This window comes from Aquila chrysaetos, chromosome 22 (genome assembly GCF_900496995.4).
Source record: "Aquila chrysaetos chrysaetos chromosome 22, bAquChr1.4, whole genome shotgun sequence".
NCBI lineage: Eukaryota > Metazoa > Chordata > Aves > Accipitriformes > Accipitridae > Aquila > Aquila chrysaetos.
In genome coordinates, this window is record NC_044025.1 from 14,102,982 (window position 1) to 14,120,083 (window position 17,102).

Below are 17,102 nucleotides of genomic sequence, written 5' to 3' on the forward strand. Positions count from 1 at the left end.
CTGCAAGAGGACTAACCCTGGTTTAGCTCTAACCCACGAGTGGGCTCTAACCTGCTGTACTGCCCTTTCCACCCCACACCAACAAGGTGGCCAGCCTGCTGCACATGAGGCGCTCTGTGCTCCACACGCGCTCCCTTCTTTGGATCAACCAGTCTCACCTTGATCTGTGAATACTCCGGCTCAAACTGCTCTGTCCACAGGTCCTGCTCGTAGTAGTACAGCCCATCGTTGATCACCTTGGCCAGCTCTGAGCTCATTTTAGCCCTGGATGTGTGGTTGCCAGTCCGGTCCCCACCAGGATGCCGGCGCAGGTAAGGAGGCGTCTGCGTCACGATGAGGATCTTGTTCACGTCCCGATCGTCGATCTCGTAATCCGAATCTTCGTCTGACCAGTCGGTGAAAGTGTTTTTACGGCCATCCATCTGCTCCATCTCCTCGTCGAAGAGGAAGTCTAGCTCCTCAGGTTCGTCTTGGTCCTTTTGCTTTTGCTGCTGCAGTGTCTTTGACTCCTCTGGTTTCTACAGGTAGGGGGGGAAGGGTGACACAGGGTGAAGACCACATAGCAACACAAGCCTACTGCTTGAAGACCCAACTATTACCCCTTGTCTGCCCACCGCAGCCAGAAGCTGCCCACCTGGGGAGAACACCTTATTTACACCACTGAGGAGCAGCTCCAGAGGGGATCAGATGGGGCCAGGAGAGTCTAGGACATCACCCCCACGACCATCAAACCCTGTCTGATCTGAAACCTGCCTACTTATGACTCGAGTCACCCAGACAACTGGGAGACCCCCACCCTGACAGCTCCTCCATCATCACCTACCTTGGGCCTGGCTGGGGAGGGCCGAGGTCTCTTCTTCACTTCAATCCACGTCTCTGAATCCAGGTCTGGCAGACTTGCAGACAGGCCCTTGGGCATCGTCTTCAGGTTACTGACCTCCTCTGTTTTGGTGGGGACCGGGCTGGCAGGACGCGGGGACCCAGGAGCAGACTCTAGAGCCAACAAGAGCCACAGGGTGCTTTAGAGGGAGGGAGGGAGACTGGGGGGTTGTGTACTTAAAGCACCCGACTGAAGAGGTAGTTTTTTTGGCAGCATGACACAGCTTGCAGGACTAGCTAGCATCCAGCAGCCAAGGCTTAGGAGCACGCTCACCACAAGTGCTGGGGCCGGGGCAGGGAGGGGGTAAGTCTCCGATTAAGGCTCTGGTGCCGGTGGTGGCCACAGAGTTCTGCACGTGACAGCTCCCCAGACACACAAAGCCCTAAAAGCAGGTGCTCTGTTGCTCTCAGGGAAACCTTCCCAAGACAGTCTGGAGCCCGTGGGAACAGATCTTCTCCTGCCAAAACTAACTCTTATGACAGCACCAAGAAGATCCTCCACTTGGCCTCTCAGGCCCAGCCCTGGGCTCCCGCCAGCCCCCACGGGATGGGGTGACAAGAGCAGGGGGCAGCCCATGAAGGACAGCAGACCCTTCCCCATACCTGCTGCCCCATTTGTGCCCAATATCTCCTCACCCATTAAGGAAAAGTTGGGTTCATGAGTGTCCTCTGCTCTGCCCAGAAGCAGTAGAGTATTTCCAGGCACAGCCGAGAGAATTCCAGCAGGACTGATCCTCCCTGACTCCCCTCAGTCCCCAGCAGAGCAAAAGCCACAGACTCAGTCTCTTTCATGTCTCCCCATGTACCGAGGCAGCAGCCCTCTGGGGGTCTGAGGACAGAGCCCATACCAGCTCCCACCACCAAGCAGAAAGCAGACGGCAGAGCCCTGCCCTGGGGAACACTCCTGACTCTCAGGTCTCAGTCCTGCTGCAGTACCAACACTGCATCCCACACCTCCCTCCACATTCCCCCCAGTGCTTACCTGTCTCTTTCTGGAAGCTTTGCCGGGGCACAAACTCAGGGCAGTTGATGAACTGCGAGAAGTCCGTCTGTGTGTAGTCTGCCATAGGAGGGCCAGGCAGAGCCCATTTTTCTGGCTGCTCTTTTCTCCTGATCTTCTCGTCCACGATTTCCACCACCTTGCTGTCCTTCAGAGCCTGGAACCAAGTGATACCTGGTTAACTTAGGGCCCTGCCTTGGCACCTTGAGTGGCTCAGCCCCAATCCTTCCAAGGGACCAAAAGGAGTAGGGAGGCGGTCAAGGACAAAGGAAGGCTCCACTTGCATCTCACCCATAGCCCATCTAGAAAACAGGCCTCAGACAGGGGTGGCGAGAAGCAGAATAAGAAGGGGAGTTCATCTTTCCTTGCCCTCACCTTGATGATGAGGCTGATGTCGGTGGTCAGCGCCTGCACCCGGTGGAAGCTGGCAATCAGGGTGATGGGAAGGAAGCCGTCTGAGTCCATCTTGCGACGCAGGAAGAAGTCTCGCTCCAGGTTGTCCACACTGAAGTAATATTCTCTGTATGGACAACACATCATTGAGTGGCAGCTCCAAGCCACCTTCCTCTGGGTACCCCCAAGGAAATAATTCCACGTACACGCTTCTGCTACTGCGAGGCTGAAGAAAGACAGCCTGGGGAGCCCAGACTTGGGGCAAGCTGGTGCTGTAAGCTGCGTGGCACAAAGTCAACACACCCTGGCTCTAAGCCTATGCACAGGATTAGCCATGCAGCCTCCAGGGAGGGCATCTGTGAACATCCCACCAACAACCAATGCTCAGACAAGGAGAAGAGGTGGTGCTTACATCTGCCGCTTGATGTAGTCTTTGAGCAGTTCCTGGTCCACGCTGTAGAGCTCGGCACTGCTGATGTTGTCAAAGTAGTAAGTGATGTTGCTAGCGTACTTCTGGGTGCGGGAGCCATCCGAGCCCTCAAATTTCCGGTACCCATACTGGTAGTCAAAGTGCCCTGTGGGACACCAGTAAGGGTTAGCACAAAGCCCCTGGGATCTGCTACACAGGCTGCACTGCCAGATGGGGCCGGAATCCTGCACAAATAGCTCCCTCTGCACTGCTCCTGGGGCCCCCATGGCAGCCCAGAATGGGGCATCACTCACCCACATCCCTCATCCTCCTGCTCTCAGCCTTTGCTGCAGAAGGGATCACAGTGAAGCTTCAACACACCAAGCCAAAGAGAGGTCAGGAGCCCTCTTACCCAGGAGCAACGAGGCAGCCCAGGTGACACACAAAGGCCCTACACTGAAGCTGCGTCAGAGTTAGCACAGACACCGCCCTGTCAAATGCCAGTGCAGATACTCTTCGCCATCCAAGCCATGACTCCTGCTTGGCTCTCAACATGACAAAGCCTACACAGAGTATCAGCATGCTTCAACTCCTGCACGCAGGGGTACTACAAGGGGCAGAAAACAGGTGGAAGAGCTTGGCCTGAGTAGCAGAAAGACATTTGCCTTTATTAAGATACTAATGAGAATAATTTGCTTTTATTAAAAGCACCTCAACTTACCAACTGGGATGACCTGCCACAATATTTCCCTGCATCCCCACCGTGCTCTGCCCTCCCCAGCCTGCTTTGGAGCCCCAGGTCTCACACACACACCCCCAGAGCCCTACACACTTCAACATATGCCCTGTTCTCTCCCTACCATCACGAGACCACAAATACAGTGATCACCTCCTCTGCCACGGCCACGGCCCCTGCCGCGGCCACGGCCTCGGCCCCGGAAGGTCCCTCGCACAGCTCCTCCCTCGCTCTTCACGCTGGAGGTTTCATCGTGGTCCTGCCAGCTGCGCTCGTGCTTGTTGTCTGGGTGCCAGCCTGCAGCAGACGGGGAAGGAGAGGCAGGAGGAGTGTTACGGGATGAAAGCACCTGCCTGGAGCAAGCCCGCTGCACCTGGAGCCCTTTGAACGCAGGAAGCGTGCCCACCGCCCCATGCCATGCCTGGGCATCAGGGCTTGCTCTGCCCTGCAGCCAGGGCAGGGAGAGCGGGTCCCCAGCCTGAGCCCCCACCTTTCAGCTCACTGCGGTTGTTGGAGGGGTGCCTGTGCTGCTCGTTTTGCCGGTTGTTCCGAGAGGCCGTTTTGTCCCTAGGCACCTCTGACTTCATGTCTATCTGCAAAGGGACCCACTTGTGTTTGTTGCCTGCAAAAGGACAGGGTTTGGGTGTGACACAGGTTCAGAGAGCGTCTGCTTCCTCCCCCGCAGCCCCCTCTTGCCACACAGCCCCCACACACGGAGGAGAGAAAGCAGCAGGGCCTTTTGGACTGACCCTGTCCTCGGACATCCCTCCAGGCCTCACTGGATGCAGAAAGGCTCCAACCGGGACTCTTGGGCATGGAGGGACATGACACAAAACTCCCTCTTTGCTTCAAGGCACTTATCCTTCCTCTGCCCCTTTCTGCCTGCCGAGGCTCAGGCCAGACCGAGCCCGCCTGTCAACCACAGCTGATGCAACCAAGTCAGGGGCTCTTCTGTGCCACCACGGAGCATACATGAGAGAGCAGACTACGGCCATGCTCCCCAGATACACAGATGCCCCTGCTTGGGCCCTGCTCCACCTGCTCCCACCAAAATGACGCTTTGCCCCCTTTGAAGCCTGCAAACACCTTTTCACCACAGCTGTCCCTGTGCTGGGACCATGTCCTGCAGCAAGGCCCCCAGGGAAGGTGGTGGACCCTTCCACCTGGCTGTGGGTCGCAGAGATGGCAACGGGCTGAGTCCAGGGGAGTGTCCCCACCAGGTCCTGCCTTACCTTTCTTCTTCTGGGCTGACTTCTGGTTGTCGTCGTCTCCATTCTTCTCCTCCCCGGACTCGTCCGATTTGGTTTTCAGGCTCTCTTTGCCGTCGCTCCCATCCCCTTTCTCCTGCTCTTTCATGTCTTTCTTGACAGGCAGTTTCCGGAGGGATGGTGCTTTGTGCGGCTGCTGGAGACACAGCAGTGCAGGAAAGATGGGAGAGGTGGGAGAAATGAAGACCTGGAGGCAGACCCCAGCTGTCCCAGCAGGAACAGGAGGACCTTGCCCTAGGCTAGAAGCACCCCTGCTCCGTGCCTCCCAGATCTGTCCTGTTCCTGGGAAAGGGCTTATGTCTGAGCAGGGCAAGGGCCCCTACAGATGCCGGGAAGTGCTCAAGCTGAGACACAAGCCCCAGGCACAGAAGTTACCGAGAAGGACTGCCAGGGAGGCCTGGTGCTCCTGGATGGGGTTGTCCTACAAGGGACCGGACTGCCCCAATGACAAAAGGGTGAGTGACCCTCATGTCCTGACAGACAGCCAGGAGCTGGCAAAGCAGCATCCAAAAATAGAAAGGTTTCAACGACACCCACATCCCTAGCAGGAGAGGAAGGCCATGCCCCTCAGGCACACAAGCCCTTTCTCACACGTTTTCAGTTCCTCCTGTGGAAGTCTTGACTTTTGCCCAAGACCCTTCTTGCACTGAGCAGCCCTGAGGAGAATGGGTCTGGGAGCTGCCCTACCTGCTTCACCCAGCCGAGGGGTTTAGCCTGGGCTCCAGGCTCCCAGAATAGCACTGAGGGAGGGAGCCCGATGCACAGGGCAGCCCTAAAAGGAAATCCCCTGCACGCTATTCCTGGCTGCCTCCGCGGTGACACTCAGGACCCCAAATGGCCTGGCTCAGCCAGCACTCCCAGCACCACAGAGGGACAGGGAGCTCTGCAAGGGCCTTATCCTGCTTACCGGAGCGATTTTGTGTTCTCACCTGGATGCTCTTGTGGGCTATTTCTCCAGGTGTTGGCCAATTTGTGGCATCACCGAAGTCACCAACCTTGTATCCAAAGAGAAAGGTCTCATTAGCACACAAGCTGCAGGTGCCGTTTCCTGCATCAGCAGCCAGAAGCCCTTCCAGCCACACTGTCACAGCCACCACCCACCACTGTCCTGCAGACGGCTGGCCCCAGGAGTTTTGGGGGTGACACCCAAGCTGCATATATACAGCCCCTCTCCCCACCCAAGCAGGGCCCCCAGTTTAATCCCAAGTAACTGCAGACAAGTTTATGTCGATCAGGGACTGTAATCAGGCTGCCACCAGCCCCATAAGCTACCAACATCCCAGCTCCCACCAAACTTTTTGCCCCAGCAGCAGCATTTGGCACTAAGCCACCTGAGGTAACTCACTCATCATAGGCACTGTCCCTTGGACAGGGAAAGCACACAGCTTTAGCATCCTAAACCCACCTGAAGCAGCTACACTCCATTAAAGAAGCTGCCCCCACCTAGTAGCAGGTTACAGCCAGGCATAGCTTCACTTAAGTGCTCAACTGCAACCAAGTGCTGGCAACAACAAAGCAAGGGATCATTTAGTAGAACTGATGGGAAAATTCAAGCAGGTATGTGATGGTGATGGGAGGTCCCTCATTCCAAACACCCCATGGCCACATGGGGGACCACCAGTCACTTTTCTGCTGAATAGGTGAGCTGGCCACTACCATCACTTCTACCTCCTCCAGGTTTTAGAGAGGACCTGCAGGACAGAGAGGAAAGGACCAAAACAGCTGCCCAGGTACACAATGAATCATGGCTGGGCACTGAGCTTAAGATTATCCGGGCACAGAAACTCCTCCTTGCCCTTATGGGGTTATTATTTCTAAATTAATTTGGAGTCAGAGTCCCTCAGGAGATCACATCTCTACATTCAAGTGCCATGCTCCTCTCCCCAGAAGGCAGCTTTCCTGGGAAAACTACCTCCAGTGCAGGACCATGCCTGTTTCACAGACAGGAGCACCTTCCATCCCCAGGGCCCTCCTCTCCCCGAGATAGAACAGTTAAGGTAAGTCATATCAAGTTTCAGATGCGTCTTCACTGGCTACTGGGAGCCAACACCAACAGCCCACATCCCTAGCTGTGCCCCAGCAGCATGCAACATCCCCAGAAGCAACTGTCCCTCCATCACACGTTGATCCCCTGGAACAGATTGCCCTGGTTCCTCCAAAGGAGTTGCTTTGTTTGAAATCAATTACGCTGGCTCTCTGTGTGCCAGTAAAGAACAGATTGCACAGGGAAGAAAAGACCTGCAGACACACCGCTCTGTCACACTGCCACCCTGTCTGCACTGCAAAGCAGGACACTGGCTAAGCCAACGAGGGACTTGGGGTGTCCTTGTGATGGGGGGGGAGAGGCTTTCCACATCCAGTGCTGTGCTCCAAGTGCCTCTCTGTGAGAGGGGAGGTGAGAATGTCTCCCCTAGCCTACCTGGGCAGAAAACCAGTCCAGGCAGCATGCAAAACCACTGAAATGCTGAAGAGGACATGGAGAATCAGAATGTTCTCCTCGACACTCTTGCAAGCATCCAAGCCAGCACATCAACCCCTCCACAATCAGGCTGGCGAAGGAAGCGGTCTGCTCACCAGACCCTCAAGATGCTCATGCAGTGTTGACAACTGCACCAGAACCTGGTAGCCAGTGAGGGGGACAGCAGGCACGGCCTTACCTTGCTTCCTTTCCGCTGTCTTGGGTTGGCAGCCCTCACCACTTTTGCAGGAGTTGTATGTTCTACAAAAGAAGGAGAACAAAACTGTTAAAACACAGCTGAGGGTTGTGGAAGTGTTAGCTCTAGAGGGAAACAGGTGGGAAGCAAGCCAGCTCCCCCTTCAGCAAAGGAGGGCTAAGAGGAAAAGGTGAACAGAAAACCGAGCCAGCTCCTGACCTGTGTCTCAGAAGGGCCCCATCAAGATCAGACAACTCCTGATCAATCCAGGTGGCCAAGAAATGGACCTTTAACACCATCCTGCCACAGGAAGGCACTCCCTGACTTAGCTCAGACCTCCCCACTTGGCCCTGCCAGCCAGGGAGGAGGGGTGGCAAGGAGTTCAGCTCACTCCGTAAAGCACCATGCAGAACTCGATCCGCTGTTTTGCACAGCAAAACAAACATGCCCTTGAACAGGCAAGGCCCACCACCATGCCAATGTGGCCAGCCTTCCCCAGGGAGCAAAGGAGGGCTCTGATGGAGGGATGTGCAAGCCTGCAGTACATGGGTGCTGCTCAACTTGTGCTTTGATCTCCAGCGCATTGCAGCACAGGGCAGCAAGTTCACATGGGGGAACGTACAAAGAGAAGGAGCCAGATCTGGGAAGTGCCTAATCCTGCTACAGCCAAAAGTATTTAGGCACTTGAGTGCCTCTGGGGTGTTTTAAGGTATCAGAATGCAACTGTCGGGGTTCACACCACCATGGACCTCACACAAGACCTGCAGCAAGTCAAGACCTCAGCCTCACCATGACCTGTCTTGGCTCCTGTTCACACACCACCTCCATACAAGCAGAAGAAGAAATTTTGACTTGTTTTCTCCCTCCCAGGTTTGGCTGCAAGGTCTCTGGACCTGGAGCAGGCTCACACAGGGCACATGCAGAGTCCAACAGAGCAGCACACCACCGCCTAACATACACCAGTCCCGCGAGGACCACATAGGAGGGTCTCCTCCCCGACAGCAGCATTCCACCGGGAGAGGAGGGCCCACCAGCCCCTCCCTTGAGGAGCAGCCCATGCCCAGTGCCATGCACCCAGCAGGAGCGAGCATTTCTGCTGACTCTGCTGGCTTTGTTTCCAAGAAAAGCACCCCAGACTAGGGTGGGGGGCAAGGGTGGGAGGGACGTGCAGAGAAGAGCCCAGAGGCATGACACAGACTATCTGGGGATGCCCTGGGAAACACCCTGAATAGCCTACCTACCCAGCTGTACTCAAAGCTGGCTTTGATCTCCTGCATAAAGCAGGACAACTTTACCTAGATGATCAAAACCGGTCCCCTTCCTAGCCTTGAAACCTGTGATTCATCCTGCCGGCCCAGCCTTGCTCAGAGCTGGAGGCTTTGAAGTGTCAATAAGGCAGTCAGACATGGCACGACAGAGCCACGTGCGCTCCCCTTCGTAGGTTCCCTTCCCCAAGGCTCCTGCGCGGGGATTTTACCCCCAGGAGAGCCAAAGCTCTCACCTAGGTCCCCAAATCCTCCCCTTTCCTCCCCAGACCTCCCCAGCCCACCTGCACTGCTTCCCCCCAAGTGCAGCGGCAGTCCCACGTGTCCCTCATTTATTCCACGTGCACCTCATTGAGAATCCCTGTTCCATGGCACAAAGCTTGCCACAAGGCTTTTAAACTTTCCTGCTAGTGTAGGAAGAGCAAGCACTTTCAAAACAGCCCCTAAAATCCTCCACTCAACGCCCACAGATGTCACCAACTAAATATAGCTTCAAAAGCCACCAAGTGCTACAGTACAAACCCGCAGCCAGCCCAGTTTTCCACAGGTATGGAGCACCTCTGCCTGCTCCAACAGCATTGACATGCCTGGCAATGCAGAAAAAAATAAGTGAACTTGCTCTGCAGCCTGATTAGGCACCCACCTCTCTGGCTAGGGGAAAGCAGGGCTCCCTCTCTCACTGCGAGCATCCCACCCGGGCACCTACTCCCACTGCACTGCAGCCCCAGGGTTCGCAGGAATGGCATCCAGCCCTTTTCTCCAGCTGCTTCAGCTCAGGAGCCTCATGGCCCCAGATGTGCTTGTGCTTTTCTGGGGACCAGTCAAAGAGAGGCCCTCTCACAACCTCTCCTGAAAGAGGATGCAGGGGCACAGGCTGCAGCGGCGGGTGCCACAGACTCCCATCATCTTTGCGAGGGAGGAGGTTGTTTGAAACAAGTTCTGCTAGTTTCCTTATCTGCAAGATAGGAACAAGGATCCCTTATCTGAGGTGCTGAGAAGACTAATTAGCATTTGCAGAGCACTGCGGAAGACAAAACACAAAGCAAAGCGCTGCAGCCTGGCAGGGAGGCTGCTCCAGGGAGCGCAGCCAGGCCAGCACCAGCACCGCGGTGGGGGCTGCAGGCGGCTCTCGCCAGCCTGGATGGAGTCGAGATCTGCAAGTCACGGTGGAGACTGCTCAGACCAAGGCAGGAGACTGAAGACACTGTGACTATGCTAGTGGATAGACAAACACACCATCCGCAGGGCCAAGGGCCATGGCGAGCAGAAGCTGTGCATGCCTGGCACCCTCCAGGGCACGTCAGCCTAACTGAGGGCCCCGGCTCCAGCCCATCAGCCATTCTGTAGTCAAGCTCCTGAACATCAAACCCAAAACTACTCATGTTCCCTTGCAGACACTAGCAAACTCTAGTTTAAAAAACCCAAACCCAACCCACCCAAACCACATTTAGGCTAACCCAGGTGCTCAGGCTTCAGAAGAAAACCTTCCTACCAGGACAGCAGCACATCTTGTGGTGCACAGCTGAAAAGACCCCCTTGCCCAAACCCTGCTGCAGGAAAACCCTGCTGCCCTTCATCACTGCATCAACCTGGGAAACAGGGAGCAAGCGGGTGTTGCTCATCCCCACACAGGAGCTCAGGACAAGCAGTGCTAGTGAGGGATACTGGATACTGCCCTGGTTGATAGCTGAACCCTTAAAAGCTGCTGACAGATGTCTCAGACCTGCCAGCATTTCACAAACCTCCTTTTGCATTTATTTGGTGGCAATAAGGAATTTTCAGTTGCGCTAGCACCAGCTGACTGCCCCCTCCACCCCGCCAAAAAACTGGGCCCCTCCGTGCGAGGGGACAGACTAAACAGCTGCAGTAGGAGCTGGGGCTTTAGTGGTGTGAGACTGGCAAGGGAACAACGGGCAGGGAAGGAAGGAGCAGCTTTGCCTGCGGCCACAGAGCAGATGCTGGCACAGCCAGGAACAGAAAAGCATGTCTCGAGTTTTGATCTGCTGCCTGCAGCCAGAACCAGATCATTTGCCCATGGGGCTGCCCAGCCAAGAGGAGGTTATTTCTTAACAACCAAGGCGACAAGGCACAGGTGGGAGCATGGCAGCCTCAATGCCAGTATTGCAGACAAATGCTTCCCACGGCCAAGGCACAGCCAAAGCATTCACTGTTTTTTGCTGCTCGCTCCCCAATGCACCCACAGCAAGCACCAAGAAGGGCAAGGCTGCGCAGGCACCTTGTGCTTTCCTTGCAGCCCGCGGCTGGCTGTGGCACAGCAGACCTCGAGGCAGAAGCTCACAGGGGCATCCAGGTGAGCAAATGCCTCATACCTGGAAGGAGAAGAACCACTGCACAAGGACCAGTCAGCCAGGGTGACAGCTGGTCCACAGCTAAATGTGTGTCCCCCCCGCTGCCCGCGCCCCACCAAGAGGGACACGTGCCGTAGGACCACTGAGCTTGGCTTAGGAGATGTATTTACTACCTTACCTGGGAAAATCAAACCCAATGCCCGCTGGCCTGGTTCCCTACCTTTTCTTACATCCAATGCAGCTTTATAATGGACTTTTAGAGAAGGTGGAATAAATCTGCAGGGCTGGGCAGAGACCTGGCATTATACTGCAGAAATACCTGCATCCTCTAGCAAGAAAGCTGTAGTGCCTGCTCCTGGCACACCTACCACTCATGTGCACCGTAAACAAGGCTCAGAGCACCCCAGCACCACCTGGGACAGCCTCAGAGGGCTCCCAGCAAGAATGCAGAGTCCTCAGCTCCGGCACATGCTCTGTCCCTGACACAGCACACCCCTCCTTCCCCAGCAGCCAAGTCAACAGAAAGGAGCCGGCCTGCCCCCAAGCTCCTCCAGCCCACAGCCTGGCACCTAGGAGAAACTGCTGATGAAGGTGGTTTTGAAGCCAAGAGCCCGGACTTTGCGCTGGAGAGGCTGAGGCAGGAGCGCATGCTCCGTGCCGCAAGTCCTGCTGGGGCTGGAAGAGCCAAACTGGTATCCCCAGTTAGCCCAGAGCCCTGGCAGGAGCCCGAGGGTGCCACACGGGACAGCCTGCCACATGCCCAGCAGTCCACTGGGATCCACTTCACTGCTCAACAGTCTCCAAACAATCCTCCCTCCTTCCAGCGCTCCACGGGACAGTCTTGGCGCATGCGAGGACCACAGCTCATAACCAACACGACCGGACACCCGCTCTGGCAATGGTTCTTCAAGGTCTCTAGGTGAGAAAGAGCAAGTGCAGCTTGGGCAAGGGCGAGCTGAGCCCTGAGTGGCCTGGGGGTCTGAGCAGGCTGCAAGTGAGAGGGGGAATAATGCCCCAGTCAAAATGGCACGGCAAGGAAAAGGTATTGCGTAAACCTCCTGAGAAATCAACGGGCACGCAGGTATGACAACTTCTGAGGAGAGTAAAGACAGAAATCATTAGACAGCTTACACTGAAGACTACTACTCACTCACACTATTTGTATATACATGCTCATTGTCCAGGCAGAGAAAATCAGCCTGAGGATTAGCTGTTTCCCCTGGAGATAGCTAGCTCCAGGAAAGGCTTCCAGGAGGGCAGGAGAGTCCCTCCTGGAGTACAACACACATGACAGACATAGTGGGACAGCACCAACCTGCAAAGCAATCCCCCTAAGAAAGAGGGACCCAGCAGGCGGCCAGCCACAGCCAAGCCTGCCAGGACCCCACTGTGGCTGCAAAAATCCCCTTGCTGGCCCCAAAGCAGACCTAGGGAGCCAACAGAGAACAGCTGCACAAAGGTGTATCCCCATCTTGCCAACATGGGCAACTCAGGGCACCAACCCCATCCCTGTCCTTCCTCCAGGCCTCAAGCAAGCTCTCTGCCAGGGCAGCCTGATCCACAGAGTAGCAGGGGCACAATATTGATTCGGAGGCTCTCCTGTAGCACTCATCACTGCCCATGCACTCGAACTCCATGACTTGGGGTTTGAGCCTGACCGAGCCATCAGAGGACAAAGCTGGTGAGCTTTGTGCCCACCAACACCACACCTTCTCCAGAGACATTTGCAGGATCAGTCCTGCAGGCCAGATGTGACCTGCAAGCAGACAGCAGCCTTCCCCCTCCCACCAGCAGCCCGCCTGCTGCAGACAGTGCTGAAGGTTTTTCTTGTTGAGAGTCCGTCCCATGGAGGCCCCCCCTGAAGTTACAGGCAGAGAAGCCTTGAGGGACAGGCAAACACCTTCTGCCCACCTCCTGTGGCTGCTGTACCTGTTTCTTCATCAGCAAGACAGCAGCAGTGGGCAACACACCCTTATTGTAAAGGGGCTGGGAAGCATGGGCAGACAGGAGGGGACCTCAGTCTCCCCAGGGAGCAATTTGGTAGCACCCCTGTGTGCCGAAAGAGGTCCAGATATCCCCAGAGACCAGCTAGCAGCTTCCACCTCTGCCTGCCTCCCAAGGAGCTGCTCCCAGCACCAGCCTCAGCCATGCGTCAGAGCTAATGCCAGACTGAGATGGGAAACACTTGTCTCTGCAGCTCCACACATAACTGGAAAAGCCCGGGATTTATAGCACTGACTGCATGGCACGCTCACATTCTGAACACATCATAAGGTACACAAAACCAGCAAGGTTCAGGGCAAACTGGGCATGCAGACTGCACCGCCTCTCGGTTTGCAATGTTTTATGGCTCTACCTCCAAATCACAGTCGTAACCAGAAGTACATGCATGGAAGGGGAAATCAAGGGAGCACTGGATGGAGTTCTCAACAGCTTTAAATGAGATATTATCACAAGGACATCTTCCAGCATAAGGGAGTCAGTGTCTCCACAAGAAGGGCTCCCACCTCCTCCTAGGGACTGCAGAGAATCACAGCTGGCCCCACCACCTGCAGCACATGGTCTCACAGCTCCCAGCTGGCAGCACAGCATCTGGCCTTGTTTACAAAGGTAAGTGGGATACTTGCAACACCTTTGCAATATCAGAAGTATCCCGCACACGCAAGAAAAAACTACAAGAGAATGGGCAAGGTCAGGACCAAGCAGAAGACTGGATCCTTAAGCTGCATGGCTGAGCAGGATTCAGGCTTGTAAAGCATGTGGGAAGCCTGTTCAGCAGGAGCAAGAGACAAGCTGCAGGCACCATGGCTCAAAGCCTTCCAAGCAATTTTCTGCAGCTCCTCAGCAGACAGCTCCACCTTACAAGCCCTAGTGTAACAGCAAAGGAAGCAGGGAGCTGCCTACACTTCTCTGCAATGTAAGCTCTGCAACTGCTGCAAAGATCACTCACTAAAAATAACTTCAAAAAGGGCATCTGACAGCTCTGCAGAGAGCATGAGAACACTCCCACCTGGGTGTCCTAGGCAGGCTCCGAGAGCTCAGGAGTTCGCCCTGGAAAAGTGCAGGGAAGGATGCCAGGGGTACAGGCAGGTTCAATACAGCGTGCCGGGACAGCACTGTCACGGGCTCGGAGTGTGGGCATCAGAGTTATATTCCCAGCTTTTCAAGCCCTCACATCCCTCAGCTGATACTCCCAAGACAGCTCCCAAGCAAGGGGAGCTAAACCAGCTCAAGATTGCCAAGTGCAGAGCTTGTCTCTTGCTGACAGCACCCTACAGGCAGCACAGACCTGCACAGAGACCTCCAGAGCAAGCAGGGGCACCAGATGTGACATAGCCCTGGTCACAGGGAGCTGACAAACAGTATTGCTTTTTAAATGCACATAACTGCTACAAGCTCTGCACACACAAGTTATCTGCAGGGTCTGACTTTTATTTCCAGGGCAGATGAGGGGCAGGAAGGGTCTGGACTTACCAAAGATGCATAACCATCCTCCCTGCAGCCTCCCAGTCCAAGACAGAAACCTTCAACTGGTGGCCAAGCTACGCTCCAGAAGGACTGAGTTAAGAAATGCCGACAGGCATTTCTAACATTAACAGCGTCAGTGAGGGCACCATGGATACTTCCTGGCACAGACGGCTACTATTAAAGGTAGCAAATGATCTCTCCCAAGGCCAAGTGACATCTTTCCACCACCTTTTCAAGCAACGCTCTTCCCTGAAGAGGATTTCTAGGAAACTTTTGACACACGATCCACGCTCACACCACCGCACCGATCCCTGGGACACCAGGTTCATGCAGAATGAGACAGCACAGGAAGCCCCCCAGTTTTCTAAGGAAAACCGAGCCCTAAATGAAGGGGTGTCTGCTGGGAAAGCCAGTGGTTCCCAGACCCCAGGAGGCATCGCAGTGGGGACGCAGCCAAGGTCACCCAGCTGACCGGACTCCAGAAACTGTCAAAACGAGGGAGCTGGGCTGGTTCAGGCCCCCAGAGCTGCTGAGCCACCCTGCTCTCCCTGAGCAGGGAGAAAGGCACCCATCACCCCACCACCCCTGCAGGACAGGCTACTCCAGCACCAGTGCCTGACCCAGCTTGTCTGGTGCAGACAAGTCTCCAGACAGCAGAACATTTAGCCAGTGGAAAAGAGAAAAGCCTCCGAGGACACTTGCAAACACTCCGTCGGGTTAAATGGTTCAGGGAGAAGGGCCGGAAAAGCCAGCAGCGCTCCCGGTCAAACGCCGCGTCAGTCCGTCATGAGCGGGCTGGGGCCCCTGAGAAAAGGCATGAGCTGATCCAGCTGCCGCTCAGGGCGGCGAGGCGCAGCAAGGACACCTCGGCGCTGGGAGAGGAGGGTGCCCGAGGCAAGGCTGCAGGGGCCCAAGGGCATGCAGGCAGGCCAAATCGTGGAGGAGCCGGAGGGTCAGGCTCTCCTCCAAGCCGGCTTGGAGACCAGCTGATAGTTTGGGACCTACAGAAAAAAAAAAAAAAAAAAATCAGTGGTGGGGGGAGAGGGAGGAGTTGAATGAGCAGCAACTACAGGACAGCAAGGACAGACACGCAAGGCATGGCAGGACTTGCAACTCCTTACAAAACACAGCAAAAAAAGAAACCCAACCCACTCACCTTTGGGGGCAACTGATTTGCAAATTAAAGGGGGCTGTCCACCCTCCGGGAGGGACCAGGAGCAGTTTCCTCCGCTCCTGCTTACCCCTGCTGCACCAGTCTGCCTGTTCTGCCAGGCTCTAATGAAAAGCTAGTTAACAGTTAATTATTACCCATTCAGACACACGATCCCCTACACTGACCGACTGCCGGCCGGGAGGGATAAGACAGTCACGTGATGCAAAAATCCCAGCCTTATGAAAGCACGGGCAACTATATTTAGTTAGAAAAACGATGACCTAGCAAGCCCGCCCCTCCCTTGGCCCCTCCTTGGAGGAACCGACCTGCCACCTCCAGAGATCCTACCTCCATGGCACCTGGGAAGTCCCTCATCCAGCCAGGAGTTGTAACACCGAGACGGGACGCCCGGCATGGGAGCAAGCCTGGGATGCATGCACATGCACGGGCTGTCCTGGGGAGGGGGGGGGGCAGACCAGCATGCAGCCCGGGCCGGGGGGGACCTTCCCGTCCCACCCTCAGCGCTGCACAGCAGGTCACCTTGTCAGCCACAAAAGCTGATAAGCACCAAGAGCAACAAACAGGGCCCAGCCCAAGGTCCTGGACCTTATCTTGAAAGCTGGAGGCACACTGGGAACCTGACCATCGTGACCAGTGCAGAGGTGGCATTCAGCAGCGATGCTCTTGCTGCCAGCCTCTGCACACCCAGGGCTGGTGATGCTCAGAGCTGGCAACGGGAGTTTGCCTCACCTGGATCAGCCCACCCCTCTCCACAGGGCCGCTGGACGAACAGGACAGACACGGTCACACTGAGAACGGAGAGGGAGCAAAGGCAGCGGGCAGCCGTCACACACGCGTGCCGCTGCTGCGGAGAGAAGGTCCCAGAAAAAACGTGTGCGGCAACAAAAGCCAAGAGCATCACCCGCACCCCCTCCCACTGCAGTGGAAGAGCTTCAAAGGAGAATAGAGGGGAAAAAAAAAAAAAAAAAAAAAAAAAAAAAAACGCCTGAGGACCAGACATCATTAATCTCTTGTCATCAGCAGAGGGGTGCTCTCTGCGCACAACCCACTGCGGCCGATGAGACAGCACAACCGGCAGTGCCCATAGCATGAGCGAGGGGAGGTCACCGCATCGCTGCCGAACCCAGGGCGTCGCGCTGACACGATCCCTTTAATGGCCGTCAGCCTCTTCTGCAGCTGCATCTGGGGACTTGGAAGCTGACAAAACCCTTCCTGGGAAGCATCTGGTACATCTCACCGTAAATATTTAACAACGAAGAGACAGGAATTGAGAGCCAAGTGCCTGCCACAAGACCCTCCAGCTCTGAGCATTCGCACTGTCTAGCAGGGGTCTGTGCAGTTCCCACTGCCCGTGCCAGCGGAGGAGGGCGAGGGGTCGTACAAGGCAAAGGTGCAAACTCTGCACAAAACATGCCTCTGGAAAACTTACCATCTCAAAGAAGAGAGCCAGAGACTGGGTTTCCGGAAAGTAGATCGTGATGCAATTTAAATAACATCATTCTTAGTTCCTCCCCACTATGACTCCTGTACCCGACTTTGGCTACTTC

At 55.6% G+C, this 17,102-nt stretch overlaps 1 protein-coding gene across 6 annotated transcripts in view; it reads right to left on the minus strand.

Moving 5' to 3' along the window:
- The window catches only part of LARP1 (La ribonucleoprotein 1, translational regulator), a 48,960-nt gene that overhangs the window by 10,812 nt on the left and 21,046 nt on the right, over nucleotides 1–17,102 (minus strand). For 3 of the 6 annotated variants that reach the window (XR_005931098.1, XM_029997621.2, XM_041119260.1), the window contains exons 3-12: nucleotides 7,343–7,404; nucleotides 5,615–5,680; nucleotides 4,650–4,821; nucleotides 3,908–4,039; nucleotides 3,562–3,714; nucleotides 2,685–2,847; nucleotides 2,255–2,399; nucleotides 1,862–2,036; nucleotides 824–993; nucleotides 159–518 (exon numbers count right to left, since the gene is read on the minus strand). Coding sequence is in view for 5 of the 6 variants with exons in the window: in XM_029997621.2 (XP_029853481.1) it covers nucleotides 159–518; nucleotides 824–993; nucleotides 1,862–2,036; nucleotides 2,255–2,399; nucleotides 2,685–2,847; nucleotides 3,562–3,714; nucleotides 3,908–4,039; nucleotides 4,650–4,821; nucleotides 5,615–5,680; nucleotides 7,343–7,404 (1,598 nt within the window). In the remaining variant the exon portion in view is untranslated. Of the gene's footprint in view, nucleotides 1–158; nucleotides 519–823; nucleotides 994–1,861; nucleotides 2,037–2,254; nucleotides 2,400–2,684; nucleotides 2,848–3,561; nucleotides 3,715–3,907; nucleotides 4,040–4,649; nucleotides 4,822–5,614; nucleotides 5,681–7,342; nucleotides 7,405–15,537; nucleotides 15,559–17,102 lie in introns of those variants that run through there. The other 3 variants (XM_029997624.2, XM_029997622.2, XM_029997623.2) reach the window with 3 other exon arrangements.